This window comes from Aspergillus karnatakaensis, assembly GCF_047715665.1.
Source record: "Aspergillus karnatakaensis strain CBS 102800 unplaced genomic scaffold BJY04scaffold_21, whole genome shotgun sequence".
Lineage (NCBI taxonomy): Eukaryota > Fungi > Ascomycota > Eurotiomycetes > Eurotiales > Aspergillaceae > Aspergillus > Aspergillus karnatakaensis.
Genome location: NW_027395733.1, coordinates 245,418 through 264,246, shown reverse-complemented (window position 1 = coordinate 264,246; position 18,829 = coordinate 245,418). Strand labels below are relative to the sequence as shown.

The window sequence follows — 18,829 nt, the reverse complement described above, 5'->3', positions numbered from 1 at the left end:
GAACAATCACCTTCGCTCTCTCGTTGCTCCTTCGACCTTGTCCGATTACCGCTCTTATTTCTGCGGACGCGACGGCGTCCACGAACTATTTTGGCTTGGTTCCAGTATGACTACCCTCGAAGACCCCTGTCTCCGCGAAGACGATCGACAAACACCATTGAAAGAACCACCTTCGGTGCAGGATGATCCACCAGGCCAACGGTCGCTCTCGTCGAGCTTGAAGTCGAACGCTAGCCGCTCGATATACGATGCGCTTAGGGCAAGCTCAAGTAATGAGGAAGAGACAACGACTTCGGGAGACCAATCGTGCAACAACGTACTCGAAATGGTGGACAACAGGTTGGCTGCCAACGTCGCTCAGTTCTATTCAGCAGCGGACGATGCTCCAAATCGCACCCGTGGCGGTTCTGCGCCTGATCCTTCTACGAAGCAGATTCAAGACGACATCGACAAACCTCCTCGCGCGCATCTGATGGCCGATAAACTTCGAATAGGTTCAACAGGAGAAGTGACGGCATGGTCGCTACCAGACAGGCTGACTGATTTCGCCCAAGAAGAGCAGCAATCCAGCTTAACGGGCAGCAGTTACAGAGACAACGACAATGCTTCGGCACCGCAGCAGCCCGGATGGCCCAAAAATATCAAATCGCCTGTCAGTCCGACCCTTCCGGAATTTCCACCACCGGTTCGATCTCCCACGCCTCCCGGTCTTCCATCATTTGGCACTGAAGAAGCCAGGTCGTACGATTTTCGAATTGGGGCTCGCCCACCTGATCCAAGCCACAGTGAGTCTTTATTACGAAGACTTTTCCAGCGCGGAGTATCGCCTCCTCAGGGTAGTCAACAGCCACCACCTCGAGTGTATGCAGAAGATGGCACTGCAGTTCTGGGAAGCTTTCCCCAGCGGCAAAGTGGCCATGGCACAAGCGGGTCAAAAGGGATAGACAACCATCCATTCCATCAGAGGAATCTACCTGTTGCTCAGTATGATGGTACGAGTGCAGAAGCAATTGAACCATCGTCTGTAGCATCTGCCGACAGTTATTGGGAACGGGGTGAAGCTACTTTACAATGGTTGTTATCAGACCGTGCGCGTAGACGATCACCGCCAGACTCCACGCCCTCCAATCCAGCATTGCCACCCCTTGGAGGCTCTGTGAGGCGGCCCGATTCTTATCAAACATGTGTTTCTGGGGTGCAAGAACCCAACACTCAAGGGCGGAATGTCAGACCTGGTCAGTCGACTCTGGCCGACCAATGTTTTCTTGCTCCGACTCAATCCGCTGTCCCAACGATTGCACAAGAAGGAGGCGGAACTGGTGATGATGCAACCAACAACAAACAATATCCAAGTCTCGGGAAACAATTCATGGAAGGGGCTAGATATGTGCTGTGCTGCTGCCGGGGGGCGGAGGAAGAGCCAGAAGCTCCCCGTCCGAACCCAATAAACACGACCATCACTGCGACTACGGCGACCACAACCAATACAACTACCCAGGATACGTATGTGACTGCGCGTGATCAGACTTCGAATGAGCCACAACAGCCTCGACCAATTCTCCCCACGGGGAGCCCTTCCGCACCGTGAGTTTGTGAACTCAACCTTTTTTTTTACCGGACACGGTGTGTTCTGCTCGCGCATAGCATCTTATCTTTACCTCTTACCCCAAGGATAGTTTGGCTAGTGGGAGCGTTGGAGAGAGGCCATCGGGTTATACATCGTTGACAAGGTCGCGTCTTGGACTCTTACTTCCCGGTCATTGCTAGATGTATTTCCTATTGGCAAGAATATATCATCCTTTTTCTCGTCTCCTTAATCTGTCTTCTGAAGTAGACATTGATTAACGTCGCACCATAGTCCCTATTATGACCGCGTAGGATAACTACTCAGTTCAGATAGCGGCCAACTGCACCGCCTCAGCAGTAAGTTTAATCGAACAGGCTCAGAAGTTCGCCAATGTCATAGGCCTGACAAGAGTGCCCTCGCTCAAAGTCTGAGATGAAACACAGACCTGGCGATCAACTAGTTTAAAGAGCATGAGGGTCATAATCATAGTCATTAATTAGGAAGGTTGCAAAGCTACCTATGTAAAGAAGAAAAAGATCCCATACTCCTATTCTCGCCCACTATATGTAAACGTGATGCATATACCCGGGACCCAGCATACATGTCCCAGCCCAGTCTGGTCTGCTCCGGTCTGAATCATATGCGCATAATGTCATGTCATGCCCACACGTGTGTCTAGTCCTAGCGAAGTGATACACACAAAAATGGGACCTATAGCCCCGTGAAAAATTGACAAGCCTCATTAAGTTCCTCGTCATCACCTGCAAAGTCCCACCCCACGATTCTGGGGTCCTGACTCGCGCAGAGGATCTTGCGGGCGTCAAATTGGATTTTGAAGATGCGGGAGGTTGGCGTGGGTGCTGGGGCGAGAGGGCGGCGAGGCCGTGCGTGCGTGGGGGGCATGTAGTTTGCGGCGGCGAGGAGGGTTGCCAGTGGCGGAGCGGGGATCGGAGGGTTTGGGCGATTGGGAGGGGTCTGAGATATTTGAGCTGGAGTGGGCTCTTGTGGGGTGCTGGAGGCGCCACTCGGGCTGGTTGAAGACGATATTTGTTGATGAGGTGGCGGTGGCGGCAGGATGTTGTTGGTTATGGGAGCTGAGGACGGTTGTGGGCTAGAAGCAGTATTTTGATGTGCGGTGAGGAGAGCTTGTTGGGCGAAGGCATTGCCGGGTGCTGGGACGCCAGGGCGTGCGGAGGGATTTGCGTGATTGATGTAAGAGGCATCGCCGGCGGCGTCTGCCTGTCGGAGTCTTTGGCTGACCACCCAGTGTCCATCTCTGTCTTTTTTCCAAATGATTATGCCCTCGTCGTATGAGCCGGAGACGATCCTCCCCCATTTACTCCCACCACCCCCTGGTGGAATGTGTGCACCTACTGCTTTAATATCTCGTGGATCTCTTGATCCAGCTGTGTTTTGCTGGTAGCCAGCGCGTCTCAGCGCAGAGGGGCCAAGATCGACGATCTTACTAGAAAGCTGAGCATTCCGGAACTCGCGATCCACTGCCTGTGCTTCCAACCTCAAGGAGGCCTCTGAGCCTGGTGGATCACTAAAACCGGCTTGAACTGTCCTGACGAGGTTGCCGTGTCCATGGAGGCAGGCGACCTCAGCACCAGTGGCATGGTCGAATATTCGAATCGTGTTGTCATTACTTCCGCTGACAATTCTGTGGTTGTCGAACTGAACGCAAGCGATACCCTTTTCGTGCCCAGGGAGCGTTTGCTTGCAAGCGCCATTACGCACATTCCAGACCTTGATCAAACGATCACCAGAAGCCGAAACGATTTCATCACCACTCATGTGAATAGCATTGACCGCGGCGGTGTGGCCATCTAGCGTCATCAAGAGAGCATACGGCGCTAGCGTACGTATATTATTTTTAGCGATTTCGGCTTCTAGGATAGGGGAAGGAATCTCCTTAGTGTCCACAATATATGATGGGTACGTGACTCCGGATCCCGAGGAGATGCTAGGATAGTCCTTGTCAGCCGGTGACAACTGTTGTCGATTCCAGATTTTGATAAGCTTGTCCTTTGAGCAGGTGACAAGATACCGGTGATCAAATCTCAGGTTCAGAACAGAGTCGTCATGCGCAGGTGCAATTTCGTGGATCTTCTCGCCTGTAGAAAACCGCCAGATGATGACGTTCTTATCGCTGCTGCCGGATATAATAATGTCTTCAGACGGCCGGGGGTCGAATTGAAGACATAATACCGATTTCGTGTGCCCGAAAAGCGGAGGATGCCAGAGCCGCTTCGTTTCGAGGTCCCAGACCCGGACTGACCTGTCGCGGCTGCCGCTGACTAGCCATTTCCCGATGAACTGAATTGCATACACGCACTCCCGGTGGGCCTCATCCATATGCGCAGGATGCGGCAGCTGGAAGGTCTTGAATCGTCCTTTAACCCAATTATCTTCCAAGCGCCGACGCTGTCGATAAAGATGAGGCCAATTAATCTTAGCGGAGCCATTCGGAAAGCGAATAAGAAGAGATGTTTTGAGGGCATTTGACGACTTTGGCTCAGTCAAATTCGAAGACGTATCTTGCAAAGACTCACTTTTGGTCACGAGCCCCTGCCCCTGAGAACCAGAGGTACTCTGGTCGTCAGGCGCATCAGGCATTGGACGATCACCTTCTGTATCCGCATCCGCGAGTCTTTGTTGTCTTAGCCTCGATGTAGGCGCACCATTATCTTCCAGACCATGAGCACGCGAGTCCAGCCACCCGGGCGGTACTCGTTTCTTCTGTTTTGGTTCGCCAAGATCTGTGTCCGCGTATCTTGAGCGAGATTTGCGAGACTGGGGCGACAACGGCACCGATTGCTCTTGTTCGAATGCATGAACCGCGTGCATGTCAATCCGCCATCCTTCATCGATATAACGCTCTTTCCATAGACGGGAGTCGAATATGCGGTCGCGCCAGGCGCGGGAGGCTAACGAGGCTGTCAAGAGAGTTTGCGGGTCGAGGTAGGAAAAGATCTCGGAGGTGATTTCCGGTGGGAGTTTGAGAACAGGGTCCATATGCCACAACGGGGTCAGTCGTTCGACCACTTCAGCTACAGTGGATGCGCGCAGAGTACGTAGGATGCTGTATGCAATTTCTGTAGAATAGCATTGCAGCTAGTAGTGAGTAGCTGAAATCAAAATGAGTGTGCACGCGACTGGCGCAAGAAGGGAAGGCTTACCGGCTCTCTCGGCCTCATTATGAGACAGAACCCAGTCGGGAATGGACATCACATTGTCCGAAGATGTACCCAGGAGCTCCTTGTCCGGCTGGCTTCGTGTATCGTCCGAATAGCCTTCATCTACCTTGAAAGAGGCCGCTAATGAGGGGGGCGTAAGGTCGGATGGATAGAGGCGAAGTGGAATCGAGGGCTCCGCCGCATCAATTTCTCTCGCCATGGGGAGGTCCGGATGATGGGAGACGCGACGTTTATACCGCTCCGTTCATCCGCGTCGTCTCGACTCGGTCGCGCTCTCGCTCTCGCTCTCTTGCTCACGCTTTCTCAGAGCTCTGCCGCAAGTTTGCCCAGCTTCTGCCTAAGGCGGTGGGTGTCCTCGGGCTCTAGACCTTTAGTCAAGTCCCAATCCAACAACACACAGATCTGAAGGCGATATAAATATATTTTATTTTGGCTGTGGTGAAAGAAGGCAGCTGGAGGAAAGAAGGCAGCTAAAGCATGGAGATGACAGGTTCGGGGAAGGTGGATGACTGGAGGTCACTTGTGATCAATCACTGGAGTAGTTGACTCTGTAGTTCTGTACTGTTCTAGGCCACCATCTAACTAAGCTCCCCCAGAACACAAACACAACTCTACCAAGCAGTGAACTTTAGTTTTCAAACAACCTAGCTATACTTAAATTTTCTTTCAGGCGCAAAGTCAGCTTGCTCTTGCATAATATGACTGTGGGGATCAGCCCGCACTATGCTGTCAAACTGGGCATCTCTCTATGAGTCTACCTATATCTACTTCACTCCCCGGTTGTGAACCCGGATACAAGATATCGCTCGGTACGCATACATCAGGCATGAGATGCAGTCGGAGTTTTCTATAGAGTCTTGACAGGTCCAGGGGTTAAAGTGCCATCCAGTAAATATTCGCACTTTTGAGTATAAGAAAGTTTATCAAGGACTGATCTATCTTCTCTAGCCGGACATGCCGTTACATTTCAGAACTACCCCCGTCAGATGCATAAGACATTGAGGACACGAGTTTTCGGCTTACGGTTGATGGAGGCACTAGCTTGGCTTGAAACCAGCCGGCTTTCACTTTGCATATCTACTACGGTCTACCCCGTCATCGAAGCGCATCCCTGCATGAGCTTAAGGTTCCTCCAGTGTTTCTTTTAGCAGCCGTTGACTCGGTAGCGCCTAAAACCGCTGCTTGGCCCTCGCGAACGACAAGGGAATAATGCAGTTGGGACAAAGTAGAGTGACGACAACGGAGATTCCGACGGTGGAATCGCCGTTTGCCTGTCGCCTATCCCGAGGTCGAAGCCTTGGGAGCGGCGCGTATTATACTCGGATGCACGCACCTCCAGGATCAGGCATCTGCAGAGCATGATGGGTGGACTAGCCGAAACCTCAAACACTTTGTGTGAGAGCCATCATATTCATGCATATACTATGTGTAGACACGCGCCCCTTAAATATTGTTCGATCAAGAGAATATCTTGTTCAACGTGAAGGTCATCCCGATTTGGTAACAGGGCCACATCCCCAGGCCCGAAGCCGCCTCTGCCTCTCTCTCTCTTCCTCCCTCACTCCTTAATCCTTAATTCCTCCCCCGTCTCGTCCGTTCCTGTCGTTCTGTTCTTAAACCAGGGTCATCGTGTCTCGAGAATTTATTTATTATAATAATGCGCTGACCTTCTCTGCATCTATATCTGCCCAAATTCACCCTGTTACTTCCCCCTTGTGGTAGACAGCCAGTCCTATTCTCACTTCTAAGTTCTCAGGGACCCAGCCTGGCAACAGCGCGGAACCCCACACTTACTATCCATCCATCCTCCTCACCCTTTTTTTTCGATCTGGGAATCTGGATCGCCCCCAATAATAATTCCCTCCCGACCTTGAGCTGGCCAGCAAGGGTTAATAGAAAAAGACATTCTTGCAAACTTCAAACTGGGTCTCGAGGTAGCTAAACAAGCCCCTCCGTTGCCCTGCTACAGCTAACTAACTATCATTTGCTGATCCAGCGGTTGACTCAGCTTTGGCAGCATACCACTGCGCCGTGCGGTGACCACCACCACCAACTGTACCGCTATCTCCACTCCTTTTTCTTAGCTGCTCGCTTGCGCCATCCGTCCCGCATCGGTCCACTGGCTCGCGTTCTTCAGTGATCCATGCTTGACTTGACGACTCTCGTACAACCTCCGCTGGCCGCCACGACTGTCTCTCCCTCCTTCCTTTTCTCGTCTGCTGTGCAGATTTGATCCTCCAGCTTCCCCGTCGCTAGTCGATCGCCTATCTCCCTCTCTCCCCATAACGGGCCCAGTCGGTGGACGTCGCGATGGCTGACACCGCTGGCCTGAACGGCGGTCCCGTCGCCGAAGACAATATCATTAACCGCCGCGGTAATGAGGGTATCTATCAAAGCTGTCAGAACCTCAAGAAGCGACTCGCGGAAGTTCCCGATTTTGAGCCTTACCTGCAGCAGATGGTCGAAGAGGATACGTTACAAGGAAACACCGATCCCGTTGCGTCGCTTTGGAATTTCCTCCGTCACGGCTACCCATTGTTGGCTATCTACAACGCCTCGCAGCCCCCTGAGCCCCTTGAAATCGATACCACGAAGGTTCCCGAAGCCAGGCGTCCAAAGGCCGCCACCTTCAAGTTCCTGCAGGCCGCTATTCAGGAACTGGCATTTCCACAGCAAGAATGTTTCCTCATCACCGACTTATACGGCGAGAACACAATCGGATTCACAAAGGTAATCAAGATGGTCAATCGGGTATTAGACATCCTGGAGATGCAGGGCCAGCTGAAGAGACCGTCCGATATCGCCGCGGCCGCGCCGGCGGCAGGAAGAAAGCTTACCAAGCGGGAGCACATTCTAAAAGAGTTACTGGAAACCGAGCGCGACTATGTCCACCATCTTCAGAATCTACAGGCCCTTAAGAAAGAGCTGGAAGATACGGGCGCTCTCACTGGGGATGCCAGTCATCAGATTTTCTTGAATCTGAATAATTTGCTCGATTTTGCACAGCGATTTCTGATTCGGCTTGAGCAACACTACGCCTTACCGGAGGAAAAACAGAATTGGGGACATCTGTTTTGCCAACATGAGGATGCCTTTCGTCAGTATGAGCCTTTTATTGCGAATCAATTGCGCTGCGATCAGACTTGCCAGAAGGAGTGGGACAAGATTCGCACAGCTCCGCGGTCGATCGATCTGCAGCAGATGGTAGCGCAGCAAGCTACACTTAACGGCTTTTTCGTCAAGCCGTTTCAGCGCTTGACCAAATATCCGTTGATGCTGTCGGTAAGTACCTGCCGGTCCTGTCCGCCGCGCCATCGCATTAACTCCGGTAAACTCTAATTTTCATTGTTTAGGAATTACGCAAACAAGTGGAGGACCCGGCCCTGCAAATCGACATCACAAGCGCCATTGAATCTCTTCAAACCGTGCTGGATGCTGCCAATGATGCTATTGATAAGGAGCAGCTCGCATCCGCATTTAGGCAATTGGACGAACGCGTTGATGATTGGAAGGCTCTCAGAAGCGACACGTTCGGAGACTTGCTTCGATTTGGTACTTTCACTGTGATAAAGGGTGACAACGGCAAAGATTCTGAAAGAGAGGTTGGTGCTTTTTCACTTCGTTCTCAAGCGTTCTTTGCCCACAGATTTTATCATCCTTGCCAAATATGCGCGGGGCTTCATCCATTCGCCGTTTCCTTATGAGCTTTCAAGTTGCGAGAAATTGCTCCATGGACTTTGGCCTTGTTTGGAATTCACGGTGGGAGACTGTGTGATTAAGGAGTGTCAGCCACTCCTTCACTGAAATTACTAACACTGTGCAACCCCAATATTGGTTGGGTGTCTCACAGTCTGCCCGGTTTTCCCGCAGTCGTCTATGGTTCTTGCCCAAATGACCCTTCCCATTAGCCCCTGCCATATGGGGACCACCTTGGTCAAGGCCTTTCAGCCTTTTCGCCTTCTTGGTCAAATCATACTTTCATTTGTCCTAGCTTCTCGTTATGTGGGCGAAAACAATATGCTAACTTGTTTGGGGTTCCCCGTTTGCGCTCTATAGTATCACATCTATCTTTTCGAACGAATCCTGCTCTGTTGCAAAGATATCAACCCGAATAAGCAGAAGTCAAGATTGGTTGGAGGTAGCAAAGACAAACCGAATTCCGGCAAAGGCAAGCCCCGACTTCAACTCAAAGGCCGGATCTATATGGCGAACGTGACAGACATCGTCTGGCTTCAGAAACCAGGTAAGTGGGAAGTCGCACACCCTTCAGAATATTCTTAATAACCATTTTCCTTCAGGCTCATATCGCATTCAGATATTCTGGAAAGGGGACCCTGGGGTAGTTGACAACTTTGTCATTCGTTACCAGAATGAGGACATCATGCGTAAATGGTACAAGGACATTAACAACCAGCGAGAGATACAAGCCGAGCAGCGCAGTGCTCGCAACACCGGCACCTCTGACTCCGAATTCACCTACTTGCGTTCCCTATCCGGCCTCCAGAATCCTTACGAGCAAGAATATGCCGCTGAAGAACAAGCCACGCAGGAAGCAGGTTTCTTTTCCGAGTTCCCCATGAGTCGAAACGCTTCAAGCACTAGCCTTCGGGCCCGATCTGCAACCGGCGGAAGCGGTAATTCTGGTCCCCCGCTTAACACAGCTGGCCGTCCTCGTTATCCAGCAATGCCAGACTCGACATTGTCGGTTCATACACAATTCCCTAGTGGGAGCATGTCTCCAGCGGAAAGAAACGCTAGCTCATATTTCTCCCCCGTTGCCGAAACCCCATCCACAAGATCGAGTTCTCAATCTGCAGGCTATCCTTATAACCGCCAGCTAACTCCAGCGACCACATGGAGTGAGGATAGCAACCGATACACGGCTCCTGCACTCTCCCGTGCCACATCTAGGGATGGTCCCAATTCCAATCCTTATTTCAATGGTGCTACACCCAACGGGCGAAGTGCTCAACGTCCCTCCCTACCTCCTATGTCAGCTAACAGCCAAACGTCGAACGGCACAGCACAACGAATGCGTTCCGCAAGCAGTCCCGATATTCATCACCACAACTCTGAATCGCGTCGGTACATGGGGGCCCATACAATGCAGACGGTTGACAATGTTCCTGTGCCTCCTATTCCAGCTCATATGGCCAATATGAAAGCACCTGTCAGTCGCAGCCAGAATAACTCCCCAACAAATCATAATCTTCCGATCCGAACTGCGAATCAGAATGCTCAACTACATAATGTTCACAACTTCCATGAGCCTCAGTACACAGACGGCCGACCGGGCGCGCCCGTTTCAGATCAACCAACGTCTCCTCTAAGTCACGAGCCCGACGAAGAGCTGTTTATGCCGACGCAATTGAAGGCTAAGGTGAACTTTGACGAGAACTATGTGACGCTAGTTATCTCGAGCAACATAATGTTCCGTACACTCACCGACCGGGTCGACGCCAAACTGGCCAGATTCACTAACCGCTCAATCGGCAATAAGACAGTCCGTTTACGTTACCGCGACGAGGATGGCGATTTTGTCACGATTGATAGCGATGAAGCCGTTCAGCTAGCATTTATGGAGTGGCGCGAGCAGCATCGCGAGATGCTGTCGAGAGGGCAAGTCGGCGAGATTCAATTATATTGCCAAGCAGTTGAGAACTAGACTGCGCCGTCTGTCTTCGATATTGATCCTACGGTCTAAGTCAGCCGCTGTCGGACTTTACTCCCGAAGCTGTCTCGATGAGCCGGAATGGCGGAAGAGATACAAACAACAGTGTCTCCTGGCTTTCACTCTCACCGCTCATCGCATCCAACTGGATTGGTTAAGAAGGGTTGGAGCTGTGCCTTCACCCATAACGTTCGGAAGAGTATTCAACAGCCAGGTGATAGGGACACTATTTTACGAACATTTGATGGTCTATTTTTTTTGGTTTCGATGTTTGATCATTTCCTCCTCAAGGGAGGCAGGCATGAAATGACTATGATGATGTTTGTTTCATCTTGTTTCATCTATTCCCGATCTATTCATCCTTGGCCAGATTTGGCATATTTCCATGTCTACGGACTACGATTGCATGATGTATGTATAACGCTGCATGTTTTTTCCAGCAGGGACCCAGGATAGGCGATGTATAGTTGATCTCGCATTGTTCGGGGGGGGGGGGTGGGGGGGGGTCTCATAAGCCGGCGAGCTGAGGCCGAAACTAGGACAGCGGTTGGTTGTGATGTCGATATTGCTTTTTCTTTGACTCGGACTAGACTTGCACATTGCATATGATGAGGTTCAGCCTACCTAGGTAGTAATGGGAAAAGTTTCCAGTGACGTTACATAGACAGAGCGATGCCTTACGAGGCGGTGGGCCAGGGGCAAATTTTCGTGCACGTTTTAGCTGAGATTATACTTTTTGGGGCCACTTGATTCGACGCTGCGCGGTTGGGACGGCATCAGAAGAAGCAAAAATGTGGCCATCGGGATCTAAAAATGCCTCTCATCGTACAGCATGGTTATCATTATTATTCAGTATCTCATGGCAGTAGTAGTAGTAGTAGTACTAGTGTCAATATAGAGTGACGGATACCTTATAGATGTATTAATAAGGGTGGTCCTCTCGGATTCTCTCCGATGGATCCATCCGATCGGTGCAATCTAGACAGACATGGTTCATGGAAGCAGAATTGAAGGTAAGGAACCGGAGTCTATCTGCTGTAATAACACGGACAGAAACAAGGCTCTCAATGAGGCATTTTCACGTCGAGCTGACGCCCAACGAACGAGACAACTGGGCAGTGCTTCGTCAATCGAGGCTCGAGTTGCTGGTATAAAATCGCTGTCCTTTCCACTGCGCGCTGAACAATATCCACTTTGCACTTGCGTTGCATTTCCTGTTTCTCTCCTCTGCTCTTTCTTTCTTTCCTCCCCTCGCCCACCCCTATAATACTTGGTAGTCATACCCTATAGTTCCCGTCTATATCATCATGTCGTTCTCTGGACGTCGCGTGAGCATCCTGCGCCCCTCCAACCGAAGCTTCTCTATAGGCAAGGAGCTGTCCACAAACGGTGCGTTTCTTGGCTTCTTTGCTTTTGCGGGGGGTTATCAGACTATCAGTCTCCATTCTTACCCAGAACTAACATTTCATGTCTGATAGAACTTCAATCCGAAACCCATCGTCAGTTCCGAACCGCCCACGAAGGTCACCGTCCTCATGCCGGTCTCGACGCCTCCCGTGCCTCCACTGGGGTAGTCTGGTGTACCGAACGTGCCACAGAGCACGGCTATGCCGAAGACCCTACGGGTTGGGCCAATCTTGGCCAGGGCGCCCCCGAGGCCGATGATGAGATTGAAGGCAGTTTTCCCCGCCCAGAGTCCATCCCCATCACCTCTGCTGCTCGCGAATACGGCCCGACCGCCGGTATCAAGCCCCTCCGTGCCGCCGTCGCTCGTCTATATAATGAACACTACCGCCAGGGCAAGGAGAGTCAGTACACCTGGGAGAATGTCTGCATTGTTCCCGGTGGCCGTGCGGGGTTGATCCGTATTGCTGCCATCCTGGGAAATTCATACCTCTCTTTCCCTATTCCAGATTACTCTGCATACTCGGAGATGTTAAGTCTGTTCAAGAACATTGCTCCTATTCCGATGCCTCTCGCTCAGGAAGATCACTACCACATCCACCCTGATAAGATTGCGGAGGAAATTGCTCGTGGTACATCAGTCATTCTGACCTCGAACCCCCGCAACCCGACGGGTCATTTTGTGAACAGCGACGAGCTGGCTCAGATCCAGGATATCTGCCGAGACCGTGCTACTCTCATCCTGGATGAATTCTACGGCGGTTATAACTACACCACTGACTGTGACGGAACCACTATCAGTGGTGCTACGAACGTCGTGGACGTGAACAAGGATGGTACGCTACTGAACACAGCCAGTGTACTTTGTGAATGCTAACAGAATAGATGTCCTTCTCATTGATGGCCTCACAAAGCGCTTCCGTCTTCCTGGATGGCGTATCGCCTGGGTTGTCGGCCCTAAGGAATTCGTCGACGCCCTCGGGTCTGCAGGCTCCTACCTCGACGGTGGTGCCAATGCTCCTTTCCAAGAGGCTGCCATCCCTATGCTCGAGCCGTCGCTTGTGCACCAGGAAATGAAGGCCCTACAACTCCACTTCCGCGAGAAGCGTGACTATGTCCTCAAGCGCCTGCACGAGATCGGATTCCGTATTCAGGACGTACCTCAAGCAACTTTTTACATCTGGCTCGACCTCACATCTCTTGACCCGCCTCTCCCCAAGGAAGCTAACATCTCCGACGGGTTGAACTTCTTCAATGCGCTACTCAAGGAGAAGGTCATTGTCGTTCCGGGTATCTTCTTTGACTTGAACCCGGCGAAGAGACGTGATCTATTTGATAGTCCTTGCCATCACTTTGTCCGTCTGAGTTATGGACCGAAGATGGATGTGTTGAAGATGGGCCTTGACGGTATTGAGCGTGTGATTCGCCGTGCGCGCGGAGAGCACTACGAGCCTGCTTTGGAGGATGAGGTGGCGATTGAGGATGAGTAGATTTTCCGTTGCATACATATAGACATTAGACATATATTAATAGTAACTATCATTATCATGACACAAATTCTTATAGAACAGATATGGAAGTATAAGTCACGTGAACGCAATCTCCGCACAATCTCCGAAGCAAGCAAGCTACGTACCTACATCACCAGCCTGTTTCCATCCGCCCTTCCCTTCCTCGAATCAGCAGCACACTCAGCACAGCAAAAGGGTTCACAAGCAACCATGCCATTCCGAAACACTCTACACGCACCAAACCTTCCAAGCTAGGAAAAATCACGCCAATGCCACCATCACAATCACCCGCAACGCCGAAACCCACCCCTTCAACCTCACAACCTTCCCCATCAGCCTCAAAACCAAAAACAACCTTACTCCGCCTACTAAACTACACAGTCTTTACCTTCCTCGCCATAATCCTCCTCTGCCTCATCGTGCTCACTCCCGCAGACGCAATCTACCAATGCTACGTCACGCACCGCCTAACGAATATCTTCATTATCACCGGCGGGTATATCGTGACGTTCCTCCTTGCCGTGCTTATATACGCGACGCGGATATACACGAACCGAACTGTGCTTGGTGGGATACCCAAGGCTTGGATTCCCGTTGAACGGGAAGATGTCGGCAAATCCGTGAGGAGATTGGTGGTAGAGGGCCTGGGGAGAAGTGCGCTTATTGCTGCTGGTGTAAGACCTAGAGATCTGAATTCATCGTCGGGTCATGGAGATGCAGGAGACGGCGGTGATGGGATGGGAAATGGCGTTGGAGAAGAAGGAAAGGGGCTACTCCGCGGATTCGATTTCGAGGTTAACCCCGGGAATCCGCCTTGGGGGGTCATCGAGCATGCTGGGTGGTCGGCACCGGGGCAAGTGTCTGGTCCTACTGAGGCGAATGCTTCTCCTGCTGAAGGTGAAGGAGGGTGTGAGAATAACAGTGGTCTCCCAGCAGGGTTGTGCTACCGCACCGTCATTCGCGAACTGCCTCACCTCATCGAAGCAAAAGCTGTTTCCCTTGCGCCGCCGGATCCATTCTTCAGTGCCCCGAACCCTCACCAGGACGAAGAGCATAGAATTCCCGACACCCGCGTCGTTGAGATCCTTCGCCGCCCGGCTGCCGCTTCGCTGAGGCAGTACATAACGCACCTCTCGCAGCTCTCCGTTCTAAACCCGCCTGAAACAAGCCTGGAGTTTCTGGCACTGTACGAACAAGCCCGCTTCTCCGGACGAGATCTCTACGAGTCCGAATTCCGAGAGTTGATGCGAGTATTCGCAGATCTGCTCCGCGGGATGCGCTTCGACATCCATGAGTTTAATTTCCAGTCAATAGGGCTCAGTCTAGGCATGAGTCCAGACGGTGTCTCAATGCGCGACACAAACTCGATCTTCGGGTCACAGACAAACTCAGAATCCGTCATCGGACCCTCGGATGAGGAAGGCGAAACAGAAACAGACGGGGAAACAAACACACACCATTCCCGCTCCAGGGCACAGTCTCGGTCATCTCGGTACGGATACCACTTCGCCAATGAGTATCTCGATGGTGCCGGAAGCTCCCACGCCCACCGGGATATCCAACGAGGAAGGTCAAGGTCTGCTCTCGGTAACCCGCAAATGCAATGGCTTCCGCTCCAGGAGCCGCAACCGCCTAGGACACCCTGGGTCTCGGCATCGGCATCGACGCATTCGCTGCGGCCGGTCCGGTCGAATGTATCGATCCCGAACTCAACCTCGGGGAGGAGTTTTGGGTCGGGTTCGGGTTCGGGAGGAAGCGTGATTCGGCTTGCAGATGCGGGGATGGAGAGTGGCCTGGGGGTGCCGTATGTTTTTGAGGCCGGGCCGAGTCCCTAGTCTAAAATATTGATATTCCCTGAGTGTGGATTTGGATGAGTGCTTCCGGCTGGTTGTGAGTAAATATACTCTCTTCTGACCTGCTCTGTCTGAAGATCATTCTCAAGACCGATATTACTGCGAAGTTTGATAGATTATCGGCTGGTTGTAATCATAGCATACCATTTATTATAATTTTATACCCCCTATTTGAGTATGCACCTATCTAATATATGAAATCAAATCATATCACGGATCGCAATCGCAATATTCCGAGATTTCCTCCATCTACCATACCGGTGTGTATGCGACATCCAATCGCCAGACCCTAGTGGTAATCCCATCCAAAAAGTAGGTAAATAGGTTTGTAACCGGAACCCATGATCTAACCGAGAAGGGAGGAAGGTAGAAGAGAAAGAAAAAGCGCTCAATCGTAAGAATCATGCGAATGTACAGGGAAATAGAGGGTGCAACTATCGGCTGCGGGCGGGTTTTCTGCGGCGTGGACGTAAAGCGCGGTTGGAGAGGAAGATGGCTATGGCTGAAAGATAGTGGGGTATAGATTCGGAGAGAGAAGTGATCACTCCTCCTGCATTTCCGAGTTATCAACCCAGCCTCTTGACATCTCGACGGCTTTCGACCACTGCTTGTACATCTTCTTGCTATGTTCGACGGAGATAGCGGGGGTGAAGGAGGTTCGGTTGGCACGGTTCATGTTCTTGAGTTCGTCAAATTCCTTCCAAATATCGATGGCGAAACCGGCGGCGATGGCGGCACCGAGGGCCGTGGTTTCGTGCATAGCTGGGCGTTCGACTGGGATTTGGATGATGTCTGCTTGGGTCTGAGTGGGAGAATTAGCTCTGATCTTGTGCTGGTGAGATATAGTTAGATGTATACACACCTGCATGCAAATGTCGGAGTTGCTCATTCCTCCGTCAACGGCTAGTTCAGAGAGTTTGTGTCCGCTGTCCATCTCCATGGCGTCAAGGATGGCTTTCGTCTGGAAGCAGGCAGCCTCCATTGTTGCACGGGCGATATGCCCTCGTTGTGTGTGCTGTGTAATTCCGACTGAACCGGTCAGTTATTGTCAAGTCAATTAAGTGGGCGAAGTACTCACAAATTGTTCCCTTGGCGTCGTCAATCCAGTACGGCGCAAAAAGACCACTGAAAGCCGTGACGAAAATACATCCTCCATTGTCAGGTACTGTCGACGCCACCTCACTGACTTTGCGTGAGTCTCGGAAAAAGCCCATGTTGTTCATTAGGAAGGAAACACCACTTCCAGCCACGGCTACACTTCCTTCCAGCGCGTATACTGGTTTCCGGTTCCTTCCCAACTGGAAGCCGACGGTGCCAAGCAAGCCATGTTTTGAGATCACGGGCTTATCGCCAACATTATACAGGAGGAAGCAACCTGTACCGTAGGTGTTCTTCGCAGTTCCCGGTGTAAACGCACAGTGGCCGACCAAAGCCGCAGACTGGTCTCCGAGATTGCTAGTAATTGGAACACCCTCAAGCGGTCCTGACCTGACGTATCCGAAGCCCTCTGGATCCGAGGACGGAAGAATCTTGGGCAGTCTGATCTTCTCTTGATCAATTCCGAAGAAATCTAGCAGTCGCTTGTCGTAATCGAGTGTCTCAAGGTTCATGAACATGGTTCTTGAGGCATTTGTCACATCGGTCACATGGTGACGTCCCTCGATGCCACCGTTCAAATTATAGATGAGCCACGAGTCGACGGTACCAACCGCAAGTCGTCCTTCATCATATGCCTGCTTGACCACCGGGTTGTTGCGGAGTAGCCATACCAGTGAGACTGAGGAGGGGTATGTAGAAAGGGGCAGACCACAAAGGTTCTTCAGCTCATCCGCTCCTTCCTGCTCCTTCAATTCACGGACAAGGCCCTTTGTTCGTGTATCAGGCCAAGCTATTGAGCGGCAGAGGGGCTCGCCCGTCTCCCAATCCCAGCAGAGAACGGTTTCTCGTTGACTGGTGAGGCCAATTGCCTCAATATCTGATTTAGAGTGACCAAGGGCGAGGAAGGTCTTCATGGCCTCCTCGATACACGTGTAGACGGAGTCTACCAACTCGTAAGGGTCTTGTTCATGCCATCTAAAAAGAAGGACATGTTAGCGGAGAAACAGCACAAGTTCATCTTGGTAAACGTACCCGGAATGCTCGTGAATCTGTTGGTATTCCGCTTGGTACTTCGCAATGGGGTTTCCCGTGCAATCGAAGATGATAAACCGCGTACTCGTAGTACCTTGGTCGATTGCACCAATAAAGCGGTCTTTCAGGTCGTCATTGCGGCGGTCTTCATCCTGAAGCAAAGAACGCGGGCCATCGACGGACTGCCGAGCATGGATCTGAACTTGATGGTGTTGCTCTTCGTTGGCCTCAATCTCGGCGTCAAGGTCCGACATGTCAAAGGGATTCCTCCGCATGATGGCTGTGTGTGTTCTGGAGGGTTTGACTGGGGAAGAGGGGTAGGAGGGGTAACAGGAGAAATGGAGTTCTGGAGGCGAGTGTCGAGTAGAACAGTCGATTCCCCAGATTGAATGTTACGGGAGAGCGGAGAAGGCGTAGCAAGAGCGGATGAGGAATTGAGCTACGAATGGAGACAATACAGGAAGTGCAATGAGTAAACAAGTAGTGGATGAAAGGAGGAGGATTGTGTTGTGTGGGAGAGAGGGATGGAGAGGGGAGCGCAGTTGAAGAGGCCAAGACGAGAGATGTAGTAATGGATGGTGACGTAGACAGAATTCAAGGCCTCGGGAAAGTCGTTGTGGAGAGCCCCAACTTGGTTCACTGAAGTAATTGGAACTCTTGGGAGCTCGAAGCGGGAATAAGAGTGGCGACGCGGAGATCAGTAGGGGGAACAAGAGAAGAAGACGGCCTGATTAGGGAATTAAGTATTACGGTTCGGCCTTACTGAGCAACAACTGAGATCATAGAAGGGGAAAAAAGGTGAAGAAAACCGGCTGGAGGGAGAGGGGCAGAGGGGGGGGGATGAGGGACTCTTTTAAGATCCCAAGCTGGCCCCGAGTGGACACTTCCCTTGGTGAATTATTCCCAGAGAACCAAGATCATCGGCAATTGGTTATACAGATTGCATTACTCTTGACTCGGCAAGTGTGCAGTGTACCTGCTTGAGAGGGCTCGCAGTGTGTCGGGGAGCGTTGTAGACAGAAATTATTCATGATTGAGATAGCAAGGCAGAACCATCATGACGGAGAAAGGTGGGGGCGTGGGGTAGCAACGAGAGCGATCTGTCCGATATTATTTGCTTTCTGCATTCCAGGCTCTCTTTTCCCTCCTTTTTTTCTGATCAGACGACCAGCTCTCCAGAGGATTTGGCGAGTTTCCCCTGCCTGGATTTCGCTGGAGTTACGAATCCCCAATGCTTGGTTTCGCAAGCGGAAGGTCAGCCAGAACCCTTTGGCTGTGTGCTCGGCAAGCCTTCCGCATTGTGCTCCCCTTGAGAGTCTCGGCCCTCTGCCCTGTCCTCACATGATGCTTCTTTCATTTTTCTTTGCAGAACTATCGCGGGACTATACATACATCTCCAGCCTCTCCCTGCCAAATAATCGTCCACACGGTCATGTGTCTCGCTTCTAGAATCATTATTAATACTTCTCAAGCGCTGTCGCCATTTCAACCCC

At 51.5% G+C, this 18,829-nt stretch overlaps 6 protein-coding genes across 6 annotated transcripts; 4 read left to right on the top strand and 2 right to left on the bottom strand.

Annotated features, from left to right (window-relative positions):
- Nucleotides 1-106: 106 nt before the first annotated feature.
- On the top strand, nucleotides 107-1,588 carry BJY04DRAFT_217715 (uncharacterized protein; the record flags this gene model as incomplete). The annotated part of the gene is made up of 1 exon (XM_073716114.1): nucleotides 107-1,588. The coding sequence occupies one exon, from the start codon at nucleotides 107-109 to the stop codon at nucleotides 1,586-1,588; it is 1,482 nt and encodes a 493-aa protein (XP_073571835.1).
- Nucleotides 1,589-2,042: 454 nt separating this feature from the next.
- On the bottom strand, nucleotides 2,043-5,282 carry BJY04DRAFT_52637 (F-box and WD domain protein). The gene is made up of 2 exons (XM_073720568.1): nucleotides 4,750-5,282; nucleotides 2,043-4,665 (listed from the first exon to the last, which is right to left on the bottom strand). The coding sequence occupies exons 1-2, from the start codon at nucleotides 4,964-4,966 to the stop codon at nucleotides 2,279-2,281; spliced, it is 2,604 nt and encodes an 867-aa protein (XP_073571834.1). The 5' UTR covers nucleotides 4,967-5,282; the 3' UTR covers nucleotides 2,043-2,278.
- Nucleotides 5,283-6,863: 1,581 nt separating this feature from the next.
- On the top strand, nucleotides 6,864-10,919 carry BJY04DRAFT_187877 (Rho family guanine nucleotide exchange factor CDC24). Its single transcript, XM_073711127.1, has 5 exons — nucleotides 6,864-8,049; nucleotides 8,121-8,369; nucleotides 8,824-9,010; nucleotides 9,066-9,710; nucleotides 9,792-10,919. Exons 1-5 carry the CDS (start codon nucleotides 7,078-7,080, stop codon nucleotides 10,430-10,432), a joined length of 2,694 nt encoding a protein of 897 aa, XP_073571833.1. The 5' UTR covers nucleotides 6,864-7,077; the 3' UTR covers nucleotides 10,433-10,919.
- An 826-nt stretch (nucleotides 10,920-11,745) lies between these two features.
- Nucleotides 11,746-13,332, top strand: BJY04DRAFT_217712 (pyridoxal phosphate-dependent aminotransferase; the record flags this gene model as incomplete). Its single annotated transcript, XM_073716113.1, has 3 exons — nucleotides 11,746-11,827; nucleotides 11,917-12,678; nucleotides 12,728-13,332. The coding sequence occupies 3 exons, from the start codon at nucleotides 11,746-11,748 to the stop codon at nucleotides 13,330-13,332; spliced, it is 1,449 nt and encodes a 482-aa protein (XP_073571832.1).
- A 191-nt stretch (nucleotides 13,333-13,523) lies between these two features.
- Nucleotides 13,524-15,411, top strand: BJY04DRAFT_187872 (uncharacterized protein). The gene has a single exon (XM_073711126.1). The coding sequence runs from the start codon at nucleotides 13,623-13,625 to the stop codon at nucleotides 15,186-15,188; it is 1,566 nt and encodes a 521-aa protein (XP_073571831.1). The 5' UTR covers nucleotides 13,524-13,622; the 3' UTR covers nucleotides 15,189-15,411.
- A 56-nt stretch (nucleotides 15,412-15,467) lies between these two features.
- Nucleotides 15,468-17,988, bottom strand: BJY04DRAFT_52609 (glycerol kinase). The gene is made up of 4 exons (XM_073720567.1): nucleotides 17,337-17,988; nucleotides 16,285-17,279; nucleotides 16,069-16,235; nucleotides 15,468-16,008 (listed from the first exon to the last, which is right to left on the bottom strand). The coding sequence occupies exons 1-4, from the start codon at nucleotides 17,609-17,611 to the stop codon at nucleotides 15,748-15,750; spliced, it is 1,698 nt and encodes a 565-aa protein (XP_073571830.1). The 5' UTR covers nucleotides 17,612-17,988; the 3' UTR covers nucleotides 15,468-15,747.
- Nucleotides 17,989-18,829: the final 841 nt, after the last annotated feature.

Coding starts and splice junctions, on each gene's coding strand:
- BJY04DRAFT_52637 (XM_073720568.1), bottom strand. CDS start 4,966: ATGGCGAGAGAAATTGATGCGGCGGAGCCCTCGATTCCACTTCGCCTC. Junction 4,666..4,749: donor TAATGAGGCCGAGAGAGCCG/GTAAGCCTTCCC, acceptor GCTATTCTACAG/AAATTGCATACAGCATCCTA.
- BJY04DRAFT_187872 (XM_073711126.1), top strand. CDS start 13,623: ATGCCACCATCACAATCACCCGCAACGCCGAAACCCACCCCTTCAACC.
- BJY04DRAFT_187877 (XM_073711127.1), top strand. CDS start 7,078: ATGGCTGACACCGCTGGCCTGAACGGCGGTCCCGTCGCCGAAGACAAT. Junction 8,370..8,823: donor GCAAAGATTCTGAAAGAGAG/GTTGGTGCTTTT, acceptor TGCGCTCTATAG/TATCACATCTATCTTTTCGA. Junction 9,711..9,791: donor TTCCAATCCTTATTTCAATG/GTGCTACACCCA, acceptor CGAACGGCACAG/CACAACGAATGCGTTCCGCA.
- BJY04DRAFT_52609 (XM_073720567.1), bottom strand. CDS start 17,611: ATGCGGAGGAATCCCTTTGACATGTCGGACCTTGACGCCGAGATTGAG. Junction 16,236..16,284: donor CGACGCCAAGGGAACAATTT/GTGAGTACTTCG, acceptor TGACCGGTTCAG/TCGGAATTACACAGCACACA. Junction 16,009..16,068: donor ACTCCGACATTTGCATGCAG/GTGTGTATACAT, acceptor TCTCCCACTCAG/ACCCAAGCAGACATCATCCA.